Raw genomic sequence first — 27,960 nt, 5'->3', positions numbered from 1 at the left:
GTAATGCTAAAACGTTAACCAACATTCAGTATTTATAGATGATATAGTGTTTTGTGAATCATGTTGGTCTCTACACAATTGTAGTGTTTTTTGTTTTGTTTTGTTTTTCTTAAATTGAATGAACTATTTGGGCATTAAGGTGTGCACCAATCTGCCATCCCATGGGTTAATGCGTGTTTATCCTGCAACTAACAATGCATGGTCTTACTTCTAGAAAGCTGGATCTTTCTGGCAGTAAGGGGGCTGGAAGGAGGGGATCTTTCTATTGATGCAAAGCTTTCTCCTTTTCTTCCCCACCCCCAACGTACACTAAACTTTGTAGACCACTCCTCACCTGGACCTTTAATATTTACCCCCTGTGTTTGCTTCTAAATAGACTTGCTATCTCTTTAACTTTAGTAGGAGGTGTGTTCTCTCAGGTATGAGTTCCCAACCTCTCTAGGTAATTATACCATTGGAAGTAACACATTTGTTTTAAGGTTATATTTAGGAGAGGATCCTTGTGAATATAAAAAGCAGGCGTGGGTGTTTGTCTCTGCATTCGGTAGCAGGCTGTACTAAAACAATCTATCTCTTTTTAACTTTGCTTTTGGCAGCCCTGCAAATAGAATGCCCAGCGTATCCCGTCTAGTTTAATGTTCCAGTTCTACTACGCTTCTCATCTTTAACCACTTGTTTGTTGATTGTTTTGAGTTTGTTTATTTTTCAATAAGAATCTGTGTGCATTAGACAACAAGGTCTTGAACTAACAGGAATAGGAAATTGTGTGTTTGAAAGGTTTTTCATCTGAGAACTCCTTTGCTGCGGTATCGTTTAAAAGAAATTTTGGTACACCCCATCCAATTGGTCTTTGTCTCCTGCTGCAACGATGGGACAAGACTACTGCAAAAAGAGCAACGGTATAACGAATAATGTCTGGAACGGGATAAAGAGCCGGATTCAAAGTCATACGCTGGAGGGACTGGAGTTGGATGAGATTCACATGCTGCAGCAGAAGAGGTAAGTGCTGTATCGTGCATGTGGGTCTACATCGGGGAATGGATTAAATCAAGATTAGTTACATGTTTTGACCTGGCAGGATATGCATTCACGCAACCTGTAACACATTGGTGTAAGAGTAAACAGAACTCAGTTAAACTACTTTTCTATATAAGTGCGTATGTGTGTGTGAGTCTACATTCATAAAAACCTGAATCTACCTTGGGGTGGACCAATTTTGCCACAAAACATTTATATCTTTTGTTGGATGTATATTTAAAGGTTTAGGTACCCATCCATCTTGCTATTATTACAAAAATAACCATTTGTATGAAAGGGAAAGCAACATATTGCTGGTCTGACGTGGAACAAGAGATGGAAAGTATGAACAAACATTTATAGAAGTTAAGAAATGCAGTAAGATGATACAATTCAGTAATGAGAGATGGAACATCATAGAACGGTAGTAGATTTGTGAAGAGTCTCTCAGAGTAGACCTTCAACAAAGAACTGGCGGCCAAGATAAAGAAGCCCCCTGGAGTGAATAGCAATAAAAAAAAAAAAAAAAATGTGACTTGAAAATGTGTTTGTGATTTTTAAAAACAAAATATCTCTATTTTGAATATTAAAGGGTTTATTAAATGTCTCTATTGATGATTCGATCCCCATTTATTAACACTGCCTCTTACAGGACAGCCATGATTGCTGTACTTACAGTAAATGCAGCGATTGTAGCCACCCTTAGTGTCACTGTAGCCTTTATAGTCTGGGGTTTATTGTGTTATATTGAGGGTGCAGGACAGGTGATGACATTTTACATGGTTACTCACTTGTTTTCGATTCTGCAAACATTGTCTAAAATGTAAAATTCACTTTGAGCAAAAGTTGGATGCATTTCTAAAACTCTTTAAATAACCATGTTTTTAACATGAAGACCCTAGACCTCAAACTGTTTGTTCCACGCCACCAAGCGTGGGTTTATATAAAGTCTTACATAAAATAAATCTACTGGGATTTAGGCATAAATGTATTTTTCTTTAACACTCCCAATCTCAACACATTTCACATATTTGCTATTAATTGAATTTATTAATCGTTTTACATAACTGAAGATCTCCACGAACGTTGCTAAAGTGTAAATAATTGAAATGGATAGCTAATGGCATAAGTATGTTTTGATCTTACTCCCATAGGGAATTCTTCAAACACTGGTTGCCATAAGTTGAGGTACGTTCCAAACTAGGACATATCAGAACCTCTATGACAAGACCCCCCTCATTGAGCTTTATCTCGCAGCATATGAATCGGGGTGGGGGGGAGGTGTCATTTATTAAATTACACAATAAAGAAAAAAAAGTAATCACCTGCTGAGCAGTAGTGGACATTTCAAATGTTTTAGCAGTTCTGTCATTCTGGCATATGAACAGCATGAAACAGTGCCGAAAGTGGGAATAATATATATTTATTAAGCACCAACATAGTCTGTTGCATTGGTGATGAGTGTAACGTGCAAGAGAACAAGAAAAGGTCTTTTCGAGATCTGCTTAATGATCTTACAGTCTAATACTAACTGGGTATACCTGCCTCAAAATTAAAGGTACATGTTTTGTATTCTAAGTGAATTCTAGGTGTACTAAAATAATAAAGGATATCAATGTTTTATTGCATATTTAAAGAAAAAGGAGAAACTGGGTTAGCGAAGACAAGAGGGAGATGAGACTGGGGAGTGATGGTCACTGCTTACTGTATAAGCCTTCAGAAAAAAGTAGGTTTTTAAGAATCTTAAAGTAAAAGTAAAGGACCGGAGACTGAGGAAAAGTCTAATTGTTCAGCTCGAGTGATGTCTTGTTAAGAGGGCTTATACAAGTACTATAACTACCTAATTCTATGTGAGTGGATCCTGACGGCTTTCTCTGGAAGTATGTGGGTTAATAGGGAATGTGTGTTGTACTGTCTACTGGGTCTATGTCTGCTTTTAAAATGTTTTCTGTGCAAACAGTGAAATTGTTAATTAACCGTGCCATTAAGTGTACCATTAATTATTTGTTTTGCAATATTGAAATCCTGACTGCTTTTTAGATATTTTCAAGTAGCGAGGGTGGAATTTGTTTGTCTCCTGATTTGTTTTTGTTAATAATTGCATTCACTTTCTGCAGAACATTGTGATCAATAATCATGGCCAACATCACATGTAACTAAAACACTGGCACAGTCTGAGCCAAGTTCAGCTTATTTATGTCATGCAAAGAATCCCTAACCGATTGCCTCCAGCTATTTAGATGCTTATAAAGATAAGTGAGTCATTTAAGAAAAAGATATTTTCTTCATTCATGATTTCTGTACAGAAGCAATTACCTATGTGATTTTGTAAGACAGGACAGTAAGGAGGTCCCAGGGTGGTCCTATGCCAGGTCTAACCCTTTCAGCGCCATGCAATACTAATTTAATGATCACTGCTATGGTGCTTAGAAGGTTGTAGGATTTCTTGGATGTAACAGACAAGGATCTCTGCCCATGAAATAAATCATAATATGAATGTTGATTGTGAGAGTAAGATGGCTATACAGATATATTCCAGTGTTGTGTGCATATCAATGATGCATATTATAATTACAGTTTATACAGCACTATTCTCATATTTATGTTATTTAATCTTCCTCTTTGTTGTTGCAAACACCAAGAGAACAGGAGAGGAGATAGGAGATAAAGACTATGACATAATGTATGTTAAACAAGTTATCTCCCATACTGCACATACTGCCTGCTCTCTCCCATACTGCACACATCACCTGCTATCTTCCATACTGCACACATCGCCTGCCCTCTCCCATACTGCACATATCACCTCCTCTCTCCAATATGGCTCACATCACCTGCTCTCTCCCATACTGCACAAATCACCTGCTCTCTCCCATACTGTGCACATTGTCTGCTCTCTTCCATACTGCACACATTGCCTACCCTCTTCCATACTGCACACATCGCCTGCTCTCTTCTATACTGCACACATCGCCTGCCTGCTCTCTTCTATACTGCACACATCGCCTGCTCTCTTCTATACTGCACACATCGCCTGCTCTCTTCCATATTGCACACATTGCCTGCCCTCTTCCAAACTGTACACATCACCTGCTCTCTCCCATACAACACACATCACCTGCTCTCTCCGATACTGCACACATCACCTGCTCTATCCCATACTGCACCTACAGCCTGCTGTCTCCCATACTGCACACATCGCCTCCTCTCTCCAATATGGCACACATCGTCTGCTCTCTCCCGTACTGCACACATCACCTGCTCTCTCCCATACGGCACACATCACCTGCTCTCTCTCATATGGCACACATCACCTGCTCTCTCTCATATGGCACATATCGCCTGCTCTCTCTCATATGGCACACATCACCTGCTCTCCCCCATATGGCACACATCGCCTTCTCTCTCCAATACTGCACATATCGCTTGCTCTCTCCAATGCTGCACACATCGCCTGCTCTCTCCAATATTACACACATCACCAGCTCTCTTCCATACTGCACACATTGCCTACCCTCTACCATACTGCACACATTGCCTGCCTTCTTCCATACTGCACACATCACCTGCTCTCTCCCATATGGCACACATCACCTGCTCTCTTCCATACTGCACACATTGCCTGCTCTCTTCCATACTGCACACAACACCTGCTCTCTTTCCTACTGCACACAACGCCTGCTCTCTTCCATACTGCACACATCGCATGCTATCTTCCATACTGCACACATTGCCTGCTCTCTCCATTACTGCACACTTTGTCTGCTTTTTCCAATGCTGCACACTTTCTCTGCTCATTGTCATTGCCGTAGAACTGGGAAACTAAGGCTAGAATCCTAGTCAAGACCACCTCACCAGAGTCCTTGTGCAAGTTACAAATGAATGTACACTATTCTGGCAGATCCACACAGTTTGATGTACTCTCACTTGGAGAAGGCATCATATTTTCTTAGAAGATGGTTGCTTATCTAAGGTTTTAAGGAGTTCCTCCTGCCATGTACGTTGCTGTGATGGTGGAGGTTTCAAGCAAGAAGACCTTAGTGTTTCACTACTGCTGGGTGCAAAGTGAGGAGAGTAGGAGAGGAATACAGAAGAGACTTGTCTGGTATTGAAAGTGATCTCAAAGTGAATTTAAGTCCAAAGAAGACAAACTGGAAGCATAGTTGACGTGGAAAATGTTTCCAGTTGGGGGATTTAACAATCCCTTAGTGAATAACTTTGTATAATTAAACTTTAGCGTAAAACTACAATGTTTATATTTCATTCATTTGATTTCAATGAACCTATCTTTCCTGATATGGATTTAATAGCACAAATTAACGCTTATCCTCTCATCTCTATTCTTCAACCCACCACCACTCTCCTCTGTGTAGAAGGCATGTAGAACAGTTCTGAATAGTAGGGGATCAGAACAAAAAGGAAAAAAGGAAATAATTATATTATATAGTTCCTTTTATAGTCAATTACATTCTGCGTTATGACAGGTCATCTTTTTAGCTCACACTTTTTTTTTTTAATGGTACGAATGTCATAAAAGTTTGCACAACTTAAAACCAGTTTGAAAAACCTAATGACTCGACTGCTGGCACATCTCCATAACTGGCTCTGTTTTTTGACAACTGTTTCCATTGCTCTTTCCTCCATATGCTGGAAAATCTCAGCAGATATATTAAGTCTTTTTTATATTTTATAGAAACATAGAATGTGACGGCAGATAAGAACCATCCGGCCTATCTAGTCTGCCCAATTTTCCCCAGATTAGTTGCTTTAACAATATGTTCTTGGCTCCTTTGACCTACAAAAGTCTCTGCTTCCTCTCCAGTGTATCTTTTCTCTGCATCCACTACTCGTTCTGTAAAGCAATGCATACTTTGTTGACTCTTTAAGTACGGTTATAAATTGTACGTTTTCTTTCTTAAAGGGACACTCCAATGACCAATTAGAACAAAAAACAAACAAAAAACACAACCATTTAGTATATATACCCGAATGAAAACACGCTTGCATTTGATTATGCATTTTATACTGGGGTATATCTAAAAGAAAGCATAAAAAAGCTGCAGATGTCTTGTTTCTTCTAACCCCACCTCACCTAGCTCCAAAAAGTAATAAGACCAGTTGTATGCTTAAATGTCACGGGGGCTTAACAAGAATAATCTATAATAATAATAATCTAGATAATAATACTCTATAAAAGTGAAATCATCACTTTTTGTAAAATAAAAAAGGAAAAAACACTCTTCACTCATAAGGCATCATTTCAAGCAAGCTAAAGTGGTTTAAGAATCTAGAGCAGGGGTACTCAACCCTTTAAAACCTACCACCTACCAATGTATCTTTTTTGATGGTATAATTTCTTTACCACTCACTGGTGCCGCATTAACTCAATTGTTTAGCACAAGTGCAAAGCATTTTTGAGAAAGGAGGGTTTTTTTAAAAAATATGTACTTTCATTTATCTTTTTTTTTCTTTTTTTGAGACATGGGTTCTAAATTTGTTCCACAATTTAACAAGTGCTCTTACCACATTCTACATGCCATCCACTCTACTCCACACAGCGCTTTCTTTCTCTTTTTATTTTGCTATTTTTCCTTTGATTACAAACACCAACAACAACACTGCATTAGGTAACCATTTTTATTATGTCGCCATAAAAAGTTCCCCATTTCTATTGTTTCCCTTTTTTTCTATTGTGTTTTTCTTTTTTTTTCCTTTTTTCTTTTTTAAACTTTTTCTTCTTTTTTCTTTTTTTTCCCTTTCCTTTATTCTTTTATTTTCTCCTTCCTTATTGCAATCACCAGCAGGAAGGCTGAACTAGGTAGTCGACTTTATTATAAGCCAATAACAAAAAATAAAATATAAAGAAATATCTATATATCAGCATTCTCTTCTTCCTTTCTCTTTATTCTTTCCTTCCACTTCCCTTACTTCCTTTTCTTTTCCTTCTTGTTTTTATTTTATGTTAAGTAAACCAAGTAAACAGAAAATAACAGAAGGTAGCTTGCCAAAGTTCAATATCAGCCACTCTAAACGCCATGCTTCTTCCTGTTCCTGCTTTCACATTACGCACATCAGCTCCCCTCCTCTTCTAGCATGTTACATCATCACGACCCAGTCCGTGCCGATTTTTAGCCATAGAGAGAGATTTAGCAAACAGAGGCGTAAATGCAAGGCGTTAGGCATTTTTGTGAGGTCTCTCTCTATGGCTTGAGGGAGGAATGTGTGTGCGCAGAGCTTGTGGCTGTGCCGGAGAACAAAGGGTCGCAGGTAAAACCCACCACTGACCACCATGAAAGCTTGAATTGCCCACTAATGGGCATTAGGGACCAGGTTGGCTACCACCGGTCAGGAGTGTTCCTTTAACTTGCATTCAGTGTCGTCTAGAGAGAATTGTATAAGGTAATCTGAGGAGAATTGTAGACTAAAAAATGTAAGCTGAAAATATAAGGGAGCTGAAATATTTTCTAATTTGAATGTTTGGGCCCCAAATCAATATTTACCTTTTCAGTTTTATACAAATGCTGGTTTGAATAAGTTCAAGCTACATGATGCATTCATTACTCAATGTAGCTACCCACAACAATGGACCAATCAGCAGGATGAAAATTGATTCAAAACTAAAAAAAAGCCCTTCTGTGGCTCTCTTCTTTTTCTTCTCCTTCTGATCTCATTAATTTTTCTATTGTATCCTTTTTTTGACTTGGGCCTTCTGGCTCGCTAGTTACAGAACTGGCAAATGTCAAATGCGAATGTTTAACTAAGACCAATTGTCTATTAACCAATGTTACGAGCTGAAATGTGTCTTTCTCTGTCTGAAGATGAATAAAAAATTAAAAAAAAAAAAAAAAATTATGGGGATATATTTAATGGAACTACCTCAACATGACTTCTAGGATAGCTACAACCCTTCATGTGATACGAAACTTAACACAATCCAGCCAAGATATTTCAGATTCTATGGAAATAGCAGAGTTTCGCATATTTGAAGTCTGGTATTTGTAGCAACTTTTCTCCTTGTACAGTCCAAGAATTAATCTCCATGGTTTGTATATGACATGTGTGGACTTTTGATTTAAAATTAAAAAAATATTTTTATATTATAGATAAAAGACAGTGTATAATCCGTAATAATCCGTAATGTTTTTTAGATTTATTAAATGTTTATTTAGCAATAGTCGTCAGGGAACTCTGTTAGCTAGATCAGTCTGATGCCAAGATCATACGTTGCCTGAGGTTGTATATACATCTATTTTCCATCTTCTAATATTGACATTTAATTTATTTAATATCATCTGGTATATTGACACAATTCCTATTTATAATTCTTTCTCACAGGATGTATTACTAGTAAAATAATGCTTGGCGTGTAAATGTATAAAGTAAAAAGTTGGCATTTTTGATTGAGAAAACTTTTCTCCATATAATAAAAAAAAACATGCAAGCTATACCATTACAGTATTTCATATTAATTGTATCCCATAATTCAAATGACTGGACTCTGTGTCCAGGCAAGGCAAGAAGCAACTTTGTGAATAGATGATGTTTGGTAAAAAGGGTAGTCCCCTCCTGTTAATAAAAATAAGAGACAATGTTCTTCTTTAAGAACTAGAACCAATGAACCATCACCTTGAGTCTTTCCTCTATGGAAGCTCCCCAAACTAGAACAATCATGAGAAAATAATTATATTACCTACTATGTTATTATAATAAAGTGATTCTTTAAAGTGTTGTCTAGTATTTTTATATTTTGTCTATGAATCAACACAATTCACGATTTTTGTTTTTTTCTTGTATTCCAGTGTATTTCACTGCAATGGGCAGTGCATATGATTGAAAACAATGGTATACTAATGTTTTAATTATATTCTGCAGCCTATATTCTGTCTTTGAGTATATTATTGACTTCTGATATATCACAGATCTATACACACAGTCACATACATACACACACACACACATTCACAGACCCACACACGCACATACAATCACAGACCTATACACACAATCACAAATATACACACAAAATCACAGACCTATACACACAGTCACATACATACACACAATAACAGATATACACACACACAATCACAGACCCACACAAACTCATACCTATACACACACTCACAGATATACACACATACTCACAGATATACACACACAGATATACACACACAATGACATACATACAATCACAGACCCACACACAATCAGACCCATATACACAATCACAGACACACACACACACACATATACACATAATCACAGATAAACACACACAATCACAGATCCACACACAATGACTTACACACACACACACACACAAAATTACATTTATACTGTTTTCACCGGAACGTACCCAGGCCACCATGGAGGCTTCACCCACAAGGTCTGATGATGAGAACTCCGTGCACAGCATGGCCACAGCCAACACAGACAGGGAAACCCCACAGGCCACAGGAAAATCAGCCCCTGCGACCAAGCAGGATATTCAGAACATGCTGGCTCGACTCCAACACAACTTACAGCAAATGTGCCTTGCAGACTTGAAGGGGCTCGCTGACGTACAGGTGGTAACAGCCTGCACCCAAGGCACAGAATGGGAGGTTAGAGACCTGCGACAAGATTTAAATGCACTGAGAGATACAGTTACCCAGATGCAAACCACACAGACCACTATCATCTGGCAAGTTAATCTGCTAGATGACAGGGGCAGGAGGAAGAATGTAAAGATAAGGGAGGTCCCAGAATCAGTACCGCTGGAAGATCTATCCCACTTCATAAGGTGTCCAGTGGCCTCCCTCTTACCCATCAAACAAGCAAAACACTTCTCATTTGATGGCGTATATTGAATCGACAAATCACTACAAGCTCCAAAGGCGGACCCCCGCGACCTCATCTTAAGATGCCAAACGCTTACAGATAAAATAGCCATAATGACTGCTATTAAAGGAAAAACACCCTACAACTTTGAAACACATCAAATCGCCTTTTTCCAAGACCTGAGCAGAGCCACACTATCATGACACAAGAGCATGCAGACCATAACCAACAGCAGGTGGGCAACCCCTAGAGCACTATGGGTAATCAAATAGGATAAATCCTACAAGGCCTCTGACCCGGGGGAGGGCCATGTCTTGCTTACCACAATGGGGCTGACCTACAACACCACAGGACTACCTCGTGCACAACCAGGGTCCACGACCTGAAGCCTCAGCCATCCACACAATCACTCTTTTGTTTATGTTGTCAGTGTTGTTCTTTTCTCTTTTCTTACATCATTTAAAGTTAAAATCTATCAGTGCATACAGTATTCATCTCAATGACACCAAAGCATCACCTACCCAACGTTAGAATCACCCAAGCCTACCCTGGCTGGGTAATACAAGTTAACTCTGGGGTGCACAATATCCCAATATTGAGTAAAGCCAGTACAGGAGCGAGCAGGTGACACAACAAGTGTACCCCCTACTGACAGGTACCCCGTACCTGTCTTTACCTGAAGTGGACCATTGCTCTCGCTCTCCTACATCCCTAGCCCATACAGAACAGACCACTACAACACTAGATCTACACTCGAAATTGCTGAAACTTAACATAACTCCTGAGAGTCCAGAATACTAGCCACTATGCCTTTAGACATAGGCAGCCCTAAACTAAACATGGTCATCCTCGCAGGCGGTACCTTCAACACGACTTGTCTAAACCACAGAACACTCCCGCCCAACCATGTTGAGCCCGTTTTAACATTAAAACACAAAGCTCTGGACAGATCCCTATGACTGCCTAGGCCACTCCATAAAAGTGCAAACCCTCTATAAGCCATGTATGCTTTGCACCCTACTGATTACCCGCTTATGTGTTCTTATGTCATATGGCATTACAAATATGTTATGACTTAACATTATGCACTGAAAACAAAAATAAAGAATAAATTACATTTATACACATTTAGAACTTAAGAGGTCCACCCAGCTTCTTTACCTTGCTCTGGGAGGGCTGGAATGGATACTCTATCCCTGGTGACTAGCAGTTGCTGCTGGGCTAGGATCTCTGTACTCTTCCTGCCCAGGTTCCTTGCGCGCCCAGCAGTGATCTTGATGCCAGGATGACTTCATATCCGAACGACCAGCTCATTACTGGGTGCACAAGGAAGCTGCCCAGAAGGAGCACAGAATGTAAAGAGCTCCCTGCCTCCCTCACCACCTGAGAGCCCAAACTGCAACCGGGCTGCACTGTTAGCAGTCCCAGGCCGCGGTTAGGATACCCATGATCTAGGGCATAACAAGATCAGCGGTATGTGTTAGCATCCAATAGAGCATTAATGAAAGCATCAAAATATGTACTAGGAACTGTCCTGCATTAGCTAGTTTTATAGGTAGTGAGGTTGGTATGTAGACTGCAAGTAATGTTTGTTTTCTCTGACAGCTGAGGCATTTCCTTTCTTATGTGGAGGGTAAAAGGATGGTGTAGTACATTTTGGAAGTACTCAGACATCAAACTATGTATAAAAAAAATAAGAGGAAGAGTAAAGCAAAATATAGTGTAATAGTTCTATATTACAATATATAAAAGGAAGAAGGAAAGGCACTAACAGTACGTAGAGTTTAAATGATCAATACTATGACGCGATTTGGTGGTATAATAGCTGCCTGAGAATATCTGATGTGTTCTCCCTGTCCACTAATAAGTACTCCAATAGCAAAACAAATATAGTGTAGTATATTGTGAGGTAGTAGTGAAATTAAAGTAAAGGAAATAAACCCATAGTGTAAAGAGCCTCCCACTGGCTCTTAGAAAACAACATCCGGTGGTGTAATCCCCACCCAAGGGTCTAATTTGCTTGCAGAGACTCTCATGATGTGTTATATAAAAACAGAGAATGAAAAATATAGTTATCGTTGTATTAGGTAAAAGTATAAAAAGATATGAGAGTTACTCACGAGTCACGACTGTGAAGCAAAAATGGACTTTGCTCAGTCCATAGCATTTGGTGGGCCATCTTGTGGGTATAAAATAAACTTTCAGTAACTTAGCTAGACGTAAAGTTGTGGTGATAACAAATCTGTACGTTTTATGTGTTTTATAGCCACATAGATTGAATTAGTTTCTTTCCCAACAGAATTTATGAGTGTCCCCTACTTCTTGCTGCAAAAGAGAATGATGTTGGCGCTATTAAGAAGCTTTTGGAATGTCCTTCTACTGACCTATACATCCGAGGTGTGTCCTAATGATCTCACGGAAAAATAAACCACATAATTTCATGTTCGCTGGCAACTTCCAACTACTTCCCTTAAATTTAGTTTGTTCACTTTATAAAATGTAATCTAAAGAATCAGTGCATAAAAACATAAATTTTTTCTCTCAAGATTTTAATATACATAAATAATTCACTTGTTATATAACTCTAAAATATCACAAATTAATCAATCTAACCTCAAATATTATTTCAGGAAATTATAAATTCAAGGAGTTCAGTTCAGAGGAGTAATTCATGAATATGTATATATCCAGAGATTTGCATGAGGATTAGTTGCTACTCCCTGCAACTGAAATTTCATCACATTGATATTTAAATATATATCTATTTATATATATATATATATATATATATATATATATATATATATATATATATATATATATATATATATATGTGTATATATATATATATATATATATATATATATATATAATAGCTCAGCTACAAAATGCTTGTAGTTCATCTATTTTGACTAATAATTTTTAACTTCTCCAAATCTTCCACAAATACCTGTCCAGTGAGTTAACCTTAATCACACACGGCCAACAGTCTTACCAAAAGTGACTGCTCTACTTCACACTGCATTTTGTGGTTCCAGGTGCAGTGGGAGAGACTGCCTTGCATGTGGCTGCATTATATGATAACCTGGAGGCTGCAGAGATATTAATTGAAGAAGCACCTGATCTTATTAATCAAGCAATGACCTCTGATCTCTATGAAGGTAAGATCCTGTGCATGTTACTGTTGTCAAAAGTATTTAAAGTGCAATAATTTTAGTTTTTATTTGACCAGTGAGTTACCACTAGTTTTACCTTCCTCATTTGGAAGTCTTGTTGTTCCAATTAATAGAATATGAATATTTCTTATAATATATAATTCCCCAACTACCGAACAAAACCCCCACATTCAACGTATCCCCAGATAGCTTACATCTGAGTGCACAATATCACCGAATAGCGCTCAGATCCCAAACACACAGTTCAATCGCCATGGAGCTAAAGTCTTGTACAGCGTGCGTTCGTCAAACAAATGCGCTCCATGAGATGGCTATCTGGGGTAGCTCTGTTCGTATAGTCAATGTACCAAATGGCACGGCATTCGTATGAACCTGGAACAGAATGAAGAGGGGTCAGCAGCTTCAGCGGTGTTCGTATGAAATAGTGTCCGATTTTAGTTCCATAGATTTGTAGACAAACACCGCTATCCGTTCGACTGTTCAAGATGGCCGCTGCCACGTGTTCGTTCATACGAACGATGACCACCCAGCCAACCATTCAAAAGTGTCTGCGGTTAACCACAACGTTCTAATGAGGGCAAGAGGTTAACAAGCAGCACACTTCCCTGCTGGGTGGCCTGCCGTTCGGTAGTTCTTTTGTATGCAGGGAATAACACATGGGGCCGTACGGACAAGGGGAAATTACCGAACAAACAGATGAACCAAAGTGAAAAATAAAAGTAATGCAAAGACAGAGAGGTCTGTCACACTTACAAATCAGTTACTAACACAACCCCTAATTACATATTTTCACAATTAAATAGGTATGTCCAGTTCATGTCCCTCCATGCTGCAGAAGGCCTTTGACTGTCCACTGCTTATACTTTCATGACTTCTTTGGAGACACAATGGAATTCCCTTTTCTGCTATATTAGACTTTCCCCTAGACTTATTTCCTTAAGAAAATCACTTGCTTAATAAAACTTTTACAATTTGACTGTTAATTGTCTGTTTTTGTTTTGTAACTCCCTTCTCCCTCACCATGTCTCGCTAACGTATTTCACTGCATATCCTCAAAATGTATCATCTAACAATCCAGATCTCTTTTCATTGTAACACGGTTTGTGCATCTTTCTTATTTCATTTATGATATTCCCATTGACACATTATTACAGGGCAGGTTGCTCTGCACATTGCTGCCGTCAATCAGAACATGAATTTAGTAAAGATGCTCATTGATAGTGGCGCTGATGTCTGCTCTCCTCGAGCCACAGGAAGTTTTTTTGTCCACAGTGAAGAGAATCTCTTTTACTATGGTAAGTGCCTGACAAGCTATGGTGTCAGTCATTGGGGGAGATTTATCAAAGTGTTCAATTCAAAAAAAGTGATCTGAAGGGCTAGAAATGGTGCAATCTGCATGGGAACCAATGGAATCAGCAGGGACATTTCACTGGTGACTCCGTTCCTTTTCATATTTTTTGTAGCACTTTTTAGAACAGAACACTTTTATAAATATCACCCATGGAACCTACCTCACAGTAATGCATTGAATCTTTAGTTCCACACTGGGACTATATGTTTAAATTGTAAACATAGTCTTAGACTTTCAATAGTTTGTCTATCCATTCCAGGGGAGCACATTTTGACCTTTGCTGCTTGTGTTGGAAATGAGGGAATAGTCCGACTTCTTATAGACAGCGGTGCTGACATAGGAGTTCAGGATTATTATGGTGAGTTATGGAATAAAAATATGAGAATGAGCTTGAGATTCAACCCAAGAATAATCCCAAATGTCTTAAAATTGCAGTAACATCTTCTTCTGATATGCAAACTTCAGTAGAAAGGATATTTTCAAACAATTAACCTGGCAATATCTAATCCTTAGGCAACACTGTTCTACACATCTTGGCCCTTCAGCCTAATCAAACCTTTTCCTGCCAGATGTTTGACCTGATGTTATCCTATGACCAAGGAGAGGGGGATGAGAGTCTTCAGATGGTTCAAAATAACATGGGGATCACTGCTTTCAAACTTGCTGCTTCTGAAGGAAACACTGTGGTAAGTTTCTTATAAGATCCATGGGTTTAAGAGAAACACATTTTGTTCAACAAGACAAGTTATAGTGTCATATTATTAGCTGTAAAGTAAACATTATTTTCTACAAATCTTTTTGGTGGAGAATAATTTTCATAGGAAACCTTTTAAAGAAAGAACATATTTTAAACAACACATTAATAATAATTACCTCATATTATAATAAAAAAATATATATATTTTTACAACATACGCAGATCTGCAGCTATGTAGCAATTTTCCAACATCAACCCAATCGTTTAATTTTTGGCAAAAATGCCAAGCTTAAAACGGCTGACTTGAACATCTATACGAAAACACATATTTTAACAAACAACACTTGTAACACTTTACATTTTGGACAAGTTACACTCACTGAGATCCCCTGTATGAATGCTGTAAGACTAATTTTTGGAACAGACAGGGCCGGATTAAGAGCCCGGTGGGCCTGATGCTGACAATTATGATGGGGGCCTAATTACAGAATCTTATCGACCAAAAACACTAAAACAGTCATACCTCTCAAGCGTCATGTATCTGATGGAGTTGGTGTTGGTGGGAAACTCAAAGGATGCAGCTATAAGAAAACACATACTCTATGCTAATCTCTTTATCTAATTTATGCTTTCATCTTTCAAGTAAATCCATACCAACAGCAGTGTCCAGTGAAGCAGGAAGCCAATGGGCAGGGTAAAAGAGTAGGCCACTGATGCGAATCACATGACCAGACCTGCCAAAAGGGGCGAACATTCCCAAAAAGGGGGTATGTCTGTCCAAAGAATTGGAAGGCCAGCCTGGCATCAGTGTCCCTATGCATCACAGTGTCAGTGTCCCCATGTTGCCCAGTCCCCTAGTCTCCCAGTGTCTGTGTGCCCATTTCTCCCAGTGTCCCCATGTCTCAGTATGTCCCGTGTCACTAGGATACTAGTGGACACTGAGAGACATGGGGACACAGAGACACAGGGACACTGAGACACGGGAACACTGAGACACTGGGAGACATGGGGGCACTGAGACACTTGGGGACACTGGGAGACATGGGGGCACTTGTGAATACAGACATGGGGACACTGAGACATGGAGACACTGGGAGACATGGGGACACAGACATTTGGGGACACTGGAAGAAATGGGGTCACAGACACTAGGGACATAGAGACATGGGGGAAACAGACACTGGGAGACATGGGGACACAGATATATGGGGACACAGACACTAGGAGACATGGCGACACTGAGACACTAGGGACACTGGCTGAGAGACATAGGGACACTGGGAGACATGGGGACACAGACACTGGCTAGGAGACATAGGGACACTGGGAGACATGGGGACACAGACACACTGGGAGACATGGGGACACAGACATATGGGAGACATGGGGACACAGACATTTGGGGACACTGGAAGACATGAAGGCACTGGGAGCCATGGGGACACTGAGACACTAGGGACACTGGCTGGGAGGCATAAGGACACTGGGAGCCATGGGACACTGAGACACTAGCAGGGGCGGACTGACAACCCATGGGGCCCCTGGGCAATCAGGAGATCATGGGGCCCCCTTGTACCCACTATCTTGCAGGCTGCACAAATATACATTATGCAGACATACATGCACCACCTACATATACATTCTTGTGTTACAGAAAGGGTTGTAATGTGGAGGGAGTAGGGGCTTCAGTGGGGGACAGGAGCTGTAGCGTGAGGGACTGGGCTTTAGTGCAGAAATAAGGGCTCTAATGTGCACCAGGGGCTCTAATGGCAGAATAGACACTGTAGTGGGGTATAGTGGTTGTAATTGGGGATAGAGATTGTAGTGTGGGGCTTGGGTGGTTAGGGGATGTCATGGGGGATAGGGGCTGTAGTCTAGAAATAGGAATTGTAGTGGGGAGACAATGGCTCTAATTGGGAAACAGGAGCTGTAGTGACGTGGTAGGGGATGCAGTGGGAGAAGAAAGGCTGTGGTGGGGAATAGAGGATGAATTTGGGGAATAGAGACTGTCATGGTGGATAGGGGCCCTGAGTGGGACACTGCGAGATCTGAGTGACTGCCACTACAGATGATCATAGGCAGTAATTTAAACACTGCCTTCTTTCTGAAAAGGCAGCACATACATTAAAAAGCCTGCAGGGACAGGCTATAGACACCAGAACCACTACATTAAGCTGTAGTTGTTCTAATAACTATAGTGTCCCTTTAAGTTTTCCTCTGATATATTATTCCCCTGTGTTGTTATATGAATGCTTTGCACTTAGTGGTGGAACTACAGTAGAGAAGGCACTGTTGAAATAATTTTTGGGAGGCACTGCTGATGGCAAAGATTTTGTTCAACTGACACAATGCTTTGCCAGCTGGGGATCTACCATTTGCCCATCCTTGCTGGATCATACTTCGCACAGAGCAGCATTTGTATGTTTGAATGTAAGTTTTTGTATAAAGTATCTGTGTGTGAATGTAGGAATGTATTTGTGTGTAGTGTTGTGTGTTTTTTGTTCTGTTGCCATTTGAAATCAGTGGTTTACTTGTGTGTAATGTTTGCCTTTGAAAGTAGGGGTGTATGTCTGAAGTGTTAGAGTTTGAATGCTGAGATGTATACACAGACACACACAGATACACAGGTACAGACATGCAGATACACAGGCACACTGACAACATACAGATACACACACTGACAAACATGCAGATCAGTTAGTTTTGTCGACAACATTTTTTTGAGATTTAGTCGACTAAAACTAGACTAAAACTAAAACAATTCAGATGACTAAAATATGACTGAACTAAAATCGCTGAATGACTAAAACTAAATTGAAATTGAGTACACAGAAGTACACTAACACCATACAAATATACAGACACACATAGAAACACAGAAACACATATACATGTATACACATATACACTGTCACATACATACAGACTCACATACAGATACACAGGTACAGACACGTAGATACACACACTGACAACATACAGATACACACACTGACATGCATGCAGATACACACACAGACACTGAAACACATATAGATACATACAAACAGTGGCACACATACAGACACACATTGACACACACATATACATGTACACACAGATAAAATGCACAAAGATCACATTACATATTTTTAGCCACCCCCCATATCGTTTTAATGCAGGAGGGTGGCTTCCCTGTGGTCCAATGGCATCTGGCTGCGTGTGATGGGAGTCTGTTACAGGCTCTCTTCCAGTCCTGGCTCTTAGTCTGTCTCCCTCCTGTCTCTCTTTCGCGCGGTAACTTGGTATGCTGGGGGAAATTACTTATACTCACTTCCTCCTAGCACCGCAGCATTACGCACCTGACTGGGCCTCTGATAAGAGATGTCCAGTGATGGGCCCCAAGGGCGTACCTAGAGCATTTTGCAACGGAGGCAGATCCTATATTTGGTCCTCCTCCATCCCCCAACTTTGAAATGTAGAACACCCGCAAAATTTTTTTTTATGTTTTTACCACTGAGCAGTGTTAGTGTGTTTGAACATAAGCATGTTTTTGTATGGAGTATGAGGGAGTGAATACAGAGGTGTGTGTGTTTGTATGTATTGTTGGCATTTGAATTCAGGCGTGTATTTGTGTGTAGTGTCGTTTTTGAATGCAGTGGTGTATTTATATGTAATGGTGGTGTTTTAATACAGAGGTGTGTTTGTATTTAGTGTTGACATTTGAATGCAGGGGTGTGTTTGTATGTAGTGTTGATGCTTGAATTAAGTGGTGTGTTTGTATGTAATGTTGATGTTAGAATCCAGGGGTGTATATGTGTGTAGTGTTCAAGGGATGCTGAGATGTATGCACATATAAACAAACACACAGATACACACACAGACACAAACATGGGCACACACACAGATACACAGACACACACAGATACAGACACACATGCAGCTTCATAGACACAAACACTCAAAGATACAGACAGACACACACATACACACACTGATACACATACAGATGCAAACAGACACACGCAGATTACAGACACATATGCAGCTACATGGGCTTACATAGACACAAACACTCACACACATACACAGACATACACACACACACACAAATCACATGCTTCTACATAGACACAAACAGATGCACATAAATACTCTATTACAGAGCCCCCTTCCCCTCCAAAACCCCTGCCCAGCCTCTTAATAAAAATACAACAATAAGAAGGAAAGGCTACCTACATTAAAAAGAGTGATGTGGCCCAAATCCAATCGATAGTGGAGCGAGCAGAAAGGCAGCTCTGATCCTTCTGTGCCGTGCACTGTTAGAAGCATCATGAGGATGGCGCAAGTACGTGGTGACGTGCACCTCCCAGGCAAATAGCGATGGGCCCCCTCCTGTATAGCAGCGATGGGCCAGAGGACTGCGCTGTTAATTAAGTGTGTGACTGTGCACACACAGAATAGCTGGTCGGCGGGCCCCTTTCCTCGGCTGGGCCCTCGGACCATATCCAAAGTGCCCGACCGCTCAGTCTGCCCCTGGACACTAGGGACCCTGGCTGGAAGGCATGGGGACACTGGGAGACATGGAGACGCTGTGTCCCTAGTGTCTCCGTGCCCCAATATGTCTACCTATGTCTCACAGAGTCCCCATGTGTCTCAGTGTCCCCACATCTCCCAGTGTCCCCTAGTGTCTCAGTGTCACCATGTGTCCCCTAGTGTCTCAGTGTCCCCATGTCTCCCTTTCCCCTCATCCCTCACTTCCCTGAGCTGTAGGCTGTCTCTGCAGGCTGGGAGCTGCTGTCTGGACTCTCTGTGCTGTGTAACTGCTCCCCCGCGGATCAATAGAGAGAGAGGGAGGGATATGCTGTAACTTCCTATCCCTGTCTCTCTCCATACACAGTGACCCCTACTGGCCAGTGCTGGTATTGCAGAGTAATCTTCCTTTATACTGAGAAAAATTTTGCATTTGTATTGCCGGTATTACTGCAATACCATCACGGCCAATCAGCCTCAAATACAGGCTGTGCCTTAAAATACCAGTCGGGCGGCAAACCTTAAAGTACTGTGTTAAAAAAAAAAGTGTTGTTTTTTTTAATTTTATTTTTTTTTTTAATAGGCCTATTCCATGGGCCTGGGCCTGGAGCTGCAGCTCCATCAGGCTCTATGTTAATCCGGCCCTGGGAACAGAGTCCTAAAACTGGAAAAACAGAAGACATTTGAACTTTAACTTCCATTTAAATGAGCCTTCCCAGTGGGTCTGTTAAATTATTTGCCACTTTGAGATTTAAATTCACATAGAATATAATGAAACACAATTTCAATCAGTGGCGGATCCAGAGCCTGATCTCGGGAGGGGCACTTGTAGATTATTTAAAAAAAATAATCCTAGCACAATAACCACTACAGCTCAGTGTAGTAGTTATGGTGCCAGTAGTGCCAGGATCCCACCCCGGAGTAAGTAGTCATACCGTTTAAGAACAGTTTGACAACTTACCTGGGGTCTGCTGGGATATAGGGCATAGGAGAAGTGGTGTGTGTTAGGGGTGAAGTGTGTGTGAAAGGTGCAGTGTGTGTGTGAGCGGTGAAGTGAGTGTGAGTGCGTAAGGGTGGCAGTGTGTGTGTTAGGGGGCAGTGTGTGTATGGGGGCACTGTATGTCTGTGTGGGGCAGTGTGTGTATGGGGGGGCACTGTATGTATGGGGGGCACTGTGTGTATGGGGGGGTCGTGTGTGTGTGTTTGGGGCAATGTGTGTATGGGGGGGCAGCAGGGTGTGTAGGGCACTGTGTGTGTATAGGTGTGCAGTGTGTGCGGGGCAGTATGTGTATGGGGCAGTGTTTGTGGGGCAGTGTGTATGGGGACAGTGTTTGTGGGACAGTGTTGTATGGGGACAGTGTTTGTGGGGCAGTGTGTGAATGGAGGCAGTGTTTGTGTGGGCAGTGTGTGTATGGGGTCAGTGTGTATAGTGTTTGTATGTGGGGCAGTGTTTGTGGGTCAGTGTGTGTATGGGGTCAGTGTGTGTGTGGGGCAGTGTGTGTGTGGGGCAGTGTGTGTATGGGGACAGTGTGTGTATGGGGACAGTGTGTATGGGGGCAGTGTGTATGGGGGAGGGGAGGAGGGAAGGGAGGCTTTTTAATTTAAAAAAAAAAAAAATGTATTTAATAAAATATATTATGTCCCCCCTCCCTTCTTACCTTTATTGAGGAGGAGGGGGGACATTTCTGGATCCCTGGTGGTCCCAGTGGGGAATCCCTGGTGGTCCAGTGGTTCCAGTGAACTCTAGCCCGCGCTCCAGGGCTAGAGTTCACTCTCGCGAGATTTGGAGCGTTGCCGTGGTAACCGCGGCAACGCTCCAAATCTCGCGAGAGGAGGACCCGGAGGAGCTGCTGGTAACAGCTCCCGGGTCCTCTCTCCCTCCCCTGCCGGTCGGCTGTCAGTAATGTGCCTGCGGACCGGTCTGCAGGCACAATGCAGGGCTGGCACTTGGGCAATGTCAGCCCTGCACTAGCCGGCAGGGGAGAATCTCGGGGGGGGCAATTGCCCCGTTGCCCCCCCCCTGGATCCGCCAATGATTTCAATGTTGTCATGACTCCCTCTGTTATCTCTCTCTGTCATTACATGTAGATGTTTCAACACATGATAATGAAACGTAAAAAGATCCAGTGGACGTTTGGCCCTATTAATTCTACATTGTATGACCTGTCAGGAATTGATTCATGGGGAGAAGATCAGTCTGTATTAGAGCTGGTGGTGTCTTCCAAGAAAAGAGCAGTATGTTCCTTTGTTTGTTTTGCTTTCCATTTGTATTGATTAATCCATGTATCAAACCAGTCAATTCTTTGTGTCTGTTATTTTAAAACCTTCTTGTTTTTGTCTTTCCACCCAAACCTTTTATAGGCTCGGCAAATTCTAGATCTCACTCCTGTGAAGGAACTTGTTAGCCTGAAGTGGAGGGGCTGTGGGCGTCCCTACTTTTGGTTTTTGGCAGCTCTCTACGTCCTATACATAATCTGTGTGACTATGTGTTGTGTTTACAGACCTCTAAAACCTATTCCTAAAAAATTAAATAATACACGTGATATTACGATCTTCATGCAAAGACCCATTCACGTAAGGGACTGAAGAACTGTAAAAACTATAGATTATATTATTATTGTTGTTGAAGTGCTACTTGTGAGCTGATGTGATTTTTATTTTCTGTTAGGAGGCCTACATGACCAGTGAAGATGATCTGCGACTGGTTGGCGAACTAATTAGTGTGATGGGAGCTCTCTTCATATTGCTTCTATTGGTGAGTAATGTTTTTGATGTATGAACTATATAGTTCCAAATCAGTTAAATTATATTTTAACAAATGCATGTTTTTTTGTTTGTTTTATTTTTAACAGATTCCAGACCTCCTACGAGTTGGTGCCACCAGATATTTTGGGCAGACGGTTCTTGGAGGACCTTTTCATATAATTATGTGAGTGCTTGTAATAATCAGTAGTATTTGACCACTTTTTAAAATGCATATTGAACTGAGTTGGGCTGTGCATGCAGTCACACGCTCTCAAAATGCATATTTCATAACCTCACAATTATTATGGGTGAATCACTTTCTAATTTTGAAACCCACCACTTCTCTCATAACCCACTGCACAATTCTTTATATAAAATATAATTTAATATTGCATTTCTATTTATAATTGTATATTGATTGCATTGACTCTGAATCGCACGTTGATAATTGTCATGAGATAGACATTAACTTCACTTTGAGCCTTTTTTTGTGAATTAGTTCTGATGTAACTATGTTTCTCTGCTCAGAATCGTCTTTGCATGCATGGTGATGTCAGTATTGGTTATGAGAGTGACGAGCAGCGATGGAGAAGTTGTCCCAATGTCTATCGCTCTTGTGTTGGGCTGGTGCTATGTCATGTATTTTACAAGGGGATTCCAGATGCTTGGACCCTTTACAATCATGATCCAGAAGGTATGGATCAGCATCTATTAGAGATAAATATCTAATAATAAAAATGTGTTTTGCTGAGCAATCCTAATCTTTCATCACAATTTATTTTCTAGATGATCTTTGGCGATCTCCTACGTTTTTGCTGGCTTATGGCAGTGGTTATACTTGGTTTTGGAGCAGGTGAGTGAAGAGTATACGTTACTGTGTCTTGTTTAAAACATTATTACTCTTTATTATTACCACTATTTAATATTGAAAAGTATTCACACAGTTATTTACTAAAGTGTGCTTTCTGTTTATAAAGAGATTATTTACATATATCTAAAATGAACAGAGCTGTAGGTTCTCTTTAAGCTGAAAGAATTGTGGATATTGTATGGGTCTTCTTGATACCAGAATTATAGACCCAAAATATAAACCCAAAGTCAACTTACCATGCCTGATACGGTTGCAGTTTTCTAACTCTCTGGCCTGACTCATGCTATGCAATTCAGTGATTTATTATCCTTATTACTATTAAAAGCTCATATTTTTATTTTACATAAAAGAGAATCCTTCATGTTTTCAGTGGGCATTACGTTTGCTGTAACCTCGCCTGCATACCTACATCTACCGAACACATACACTATGTCTTCTCTGTCACCAAAGCATGGCAGAGTTACCCAGACTTGGGATAACTGAGAGAAAGTGTACAATGAGCACATTTTTAACTACATTTGTGGTGTAGTACGATTTAAATTTAAGTCCATACATAAGTACTAAACCCACCCTCAGGGAATGGAGAGTCCTGATTGGCTACCACCAGAGCTTCCTTTCTTGCTAGCATTCATGTGCACCAGATTGAGGTTCCTGCTTTTTAAATGGGAATGTTGTCCAATATGCTAATTACGCAATGGAAATACCCATTTGCTACCCCTCCCCTTCCAAACTGATATCAGACCTGCTAAATTCAGCAGGTGTGCATATCTCTATTTGATAAACAGCCCATTTCCCTGTTTGCAGGAATTGCTTTTATCCCTATTTAAGTCAAGCGGGAGAACCACCCAGAGGAGGATTTCCATGCTAGCAAACATGTAGAGCACAGTTAGTGTTTTTATTACTTAATTTTCAATGGATCTACACATTTGCTTGCAAATCTCAGAGCACAATGTATGGATGAAGTTTGATTCTATATCATTTTATATCATAACAGGTGTCCTTTAGGGTACCATGATTTATCTTAAGTGATCAGTGAGTTGGTGAGGTTGGTTGCTCATTCCCATCTTTTATTTGTTCCCTAGCATTCTTTGTGATCTTCCAGATGTCAGACTCCTCTCAGCTCGGCCAGTTCATGACTTACCCCATGTCCATATTCAGCACTTTTGAGCTCTTCCTCACACTCATTGATGGACCTGCCAACTATGACGTGAACTTGCCGCTGATGTTTAGCTTCATGTATTCAGCATTCGCAATCATTGCAGCACTTCTAATGCTCAACCTTCTCATTGCTATGATGGGAGACACTCACTGGCGGGTTTCACATGAACAGGATGAGTTGTGGAGGGCACAGGTAAGACATTTCAGTCTATTTCATGTGCGTGCAAGGCATGAGAGAAACATCCTATCTAAAAATCTAAAAACTCATCTGTTGGTCAATTTCCCACACTGAAGTCAAATTTATAAAAAAAATATATATATTTCGCTGATATTATACTCATCATTTTTCAGTGTGAAAAGTATGATACATGTCTCTTTTTTCTGTTTTACTTCTTTAAAGGGTTACTTGAAGCATTATGACCACTTCAGTGATTTGAAGTGGTCGTGGCGCCTGGAGTCATGCAGAGTTTAACCCCTCTGATACCAGAGGTGTAACTCCACCTCTGGTATGGTAGCATGATTGGAGCATCATTAGTTAACCAGAAATACACGTTTTGTGTTGTCTAATGTCAATTCTGTTCAAATATTTGTGCACAGAATTGTATTGAATGGCTGAGAGTGGTCAGCTTATGCTCTTAGCCAATGAATGGCAACTAGATCAGCTTCCATCTTCTACAGCCATGAGAGAATACAAGGAACCCGGCAACAAGTTAAACCATTACCTTGCCCCATTACCAGGCAACTGGGCCAAGGTACTCCTGGCATCATAATCCCTACAGGGAATTGTATCTGGAAGGCATTGAATGTGCGCCAGTAGCCTAATTAGCTGTCAGATGGTGAAGAAATCGAGTGTTTCTCAGTGGATTTGCTGTACATTTACAGACTTGGTTTTATAATAGAGGAAAATGCTTTTACCCATTTTCTTATTTTATGCAGAAATGCAATAAGCATGCTCCAGAAGACATAAAAACAAGTCATTCTTATATGATGTTCACATATATTGTACCTATATTGTATTGTAAGATTCACTCTGAACAAACCCAGTAACATTTCTAAAATAATTCAATCCGCTAAATTTGACTACTAACAGCCAAGCTGACAACAGACATAATTAAAATACAAAAAAATAGTAACAAAATATTGACTAAAAACATAAGGTTAAAATTATTATATAATATATATGTAAAATATAATGTACATTGTAACCCTCTATTGCGTTAACCTGTCTCCTTAGACGTTAGCTATAAATGGTACTAGTGACTGATTTCTGCAATATTGTATCTGGTAATAGAATTTTTCCACTATCTGTGTGCAACTTTGGTTAAAACAAATGTTGTTAATTCTATTTACCTGCATTTTGAGGCGGTGACCAGTTCTGTTGCATCAAATAATTAATTTGCAAATGCCGTCATTCAGTTCCAGATGTTATGTGTTTGCTTACACTATATTCACTCTAATTCAGAGGCTGCATAGCATGCTGGTGTCAGACAGCCAATGGCGGCACATTACCCCTGCCCACTAGTAAACATTATTAGTACCCCACATCCCAGTTTTTACTGCCATATCTTATGTGCCCCCACCATCACCAATATAGTGTTGTTAGTGTTGCCAATGCTATGTGGATTGCCTTGGAATGAGATCCAGGCTTTTCCTGGGATTATCCTGATTGAATTTTTGGGTTTTCATGGTGGTAAAACGTAAATGTTTTTGTGATGTCTTATTAATATTGATGGAGTATTCTCATTTCATCATATGTAATACTATAACTAGAACACAAGTGTAATTTTTGTCTTTAAGACTTCCATAAGATTTTCATCTCTAGGATTTGACACAATTTATTCTGTTGACACTTTGATCAAAATTCTCAAATCTTATGAATATAATTTTATTTTCTTCTTCAAAGATTGTAGCCACAACTATAATGCTAGAAAGAAAAATGCCCAAAACTCTTTGGCCACGTTTAGGAGTTTGTGGAAAAGAATATGGGCTAGGAGATCGCTGGTTTCTACGGTAAGTGCACAGTCTACTTGTCAAGTTTATCTTCTCGGATGATCTCCCAGTAACTTAAATGGTACTTTGATAATACTTCTCATTACAATGAAAATAGGTTAGCCTCTTAATTTGGAGATTCCTATATGTTATTCATGTATAAATATTAGTACTAAGGAGGCTCTCAACTCTGATTCTACATAAACATTTAACAAGCACTGAGTCAGTGACACCCAATTTCCTTTTGTTTCAGGGATAAAACAGCAATACTCTACACAGGCTTGGTTGGAAAAAAAAATTGTATAGCTTTTTTCAAACCCTTACATAAAATAAATCGATGCCAGCACCGAGTGCTCTGTTTTACTTTTTTAACTTTTGAGATAATTTGGTAAAGATCATCCTTGGTAGGATTGATCTACTCGACAAATGCGTTAATAGTTTTTACCATTTCTCTTGGCAGAGTTGAAGAACGCAAGGACTTGGACAAGCGAAAGATTAAAAAATATGTAAATGCATTCCACACCTCAGATGATGATTGTGGAGATGGACAGTCAATGAAGTCTGAATATACTGAAAACAAACCTCATCATCCCCACACTGAGAAGCCACCATCAAATATAACACCTCCTTTAGTTAGAAGAGTATCCAGAAGCCGATCGAATAGTGGGTGGAACATACTTCGAAAAGTCTCCATTAACCAACTTCAGGGGAAAATCAATTATGCTCTAGATATTGACGAAAAAGTATATGATGTGTGAATTAATGGTCTTATAGCTGCTACTGATGCCATCTCAATGGTCATGTTATGAGTGATAAGCCACTTAGATGTCTTTATGCCATTCTTGATATCACAAAGTTAAGTGTTTGGTTGCCATAGCGCTCCAAATACATTGTGATACATAAATGTTGCTGATTTTCTAGTAAACCTGGAATCCCTTTGTGGAGAAATTGAACATATGTGAAGGGATCTTATTAGATACATGTAACTCAATGATGTCCTTTAACGCATGGATAAAAGAACATTTGACACAGTTCAGAAGAAATTCCGATGATCCCTTCTAAAACATAAACTAGGCTTATGAAATCCTCCAGTGACATGACTGTTCACTTACAGCTATTGAGCCACCTTGTTCCCAGTTCTTAATTCTGTTTGCAAGAGCCAGAAACACAATGGGAAACTCAATGTGCACAGTGTTGATATTATTCATTAAGTAAACATTTTACAACCAGGAGATCTGTGTGCAGATGACTTAAGGGTGCAAATAATCAAAGCATGCTTCTCTGCATTTGGAGAAAAAGAAATCTCACAGATGGGATAGATAGTAGCACTTTATTTGAACAATTTACGGATCGACTGCCATCTTAAATAAAGGCTCAATCTATGAAAAGGCTTGTATTTTAAACTCCTGGTTTGTCTTTATAAGGGCTTTCATTTGTTTTGAAATGTATATGGCATTCATTTTTTATTGTACCTTTTCTGTGAGTAATTTACAGTGATTTTAATCTTCAAATCTGGTAATTTACTCATTAGCAATCAGGTCAATATAAATGTAATGTTCCAACATAAAATTCAGATTTTTTTTCTTTATTGTAACAAAAACCCATTCCTTTCCACATTAAATGA

At 40.0% G+C, this 27,960-nt stretch overlaps 1 protein-coding gene across 1 annotated transcript; it reads left to right on the top strand.

The window, feature by feature from the left end:
• Nucleotides 1–644: 644 nt before the first annotated feature.
• LOC134575827 (transient receptor potential cation channel subfamily V member 6-like) lies at nucleotides 645–27,162 on the top strand. Its single transcript, XM_063435258.1, has 15 exons — nucleotides 645–999; nucleotides 12,137–12,234; nucleotides 12,876–12,998; nucleotides 14,168–14,308; nucleotides 14,624–14,722; nucleotides 14,878–15,050; nucleotides 21,662–21,808; nucleotides 21,935–22,147; nucleotides 22,242–22,328; nucleotides 22,426–22,502; nucleotides 22,847–23,012; nucleotides 23,105–23,171; nucleotides 24,272–24,540; nucleotides 26,251–26,357; nucleotides 26,797–27,162. Exons 1-15 carry the CDS (start codon nucleotides 869–871, stop codon nucleotides 27,092–27,094), a joined length of 2,196 nt encoding a protein of 731 aa, XP_063291328.1. The 5' UTR covers nucleotides 645–868; the 3' UTR covers nucleotides 27,095–27,162.
• Nucleotides 27,163–27,960: the final 798 nt, after the last annotated feature.

Source organism: Pelobates fuscus, chromosome 10 (genome assembly GCF_036172605.1).
Source record: "Pelobates fuscus isolate aPelFus1 chromosome 10, aPelFus1.pri, whole genome shotgun sequence".
NCBI lineage: Eukaryota > Metazoa > Chordata > Amphibia > Anura > Pelobatidae > Pelobates > Pelobates fuscus.
The sequence above is the reverse complement of the archived record's forward strand: the minus strand, read 5'-3'. Positions and strand labels throughout refer to the sequence as shown.

Coding starts and splice junctions, on each gene's coding strand:
- LOC134575827 (XM_063435258.1), top strand. CDS start 869: ATGGGACAAGACTACTGCAAAAAGAGCAACGGTATAACGAATAATGTC. Junction 24,541..26,250: donor ATGAGTTGTGGAGGGCACAG/GTAAGACATTTC, acceptor TCTTCTTCAAAG/ATTGTAGCCACAACTATAAT. Junction 26,358..26,796: donor GGAGATCGCTGGTTTCTACG/GTAAGTGCACAG, acceptor TTCTCTTGGCAG/AGTTGAAGAACGCAAGGACT.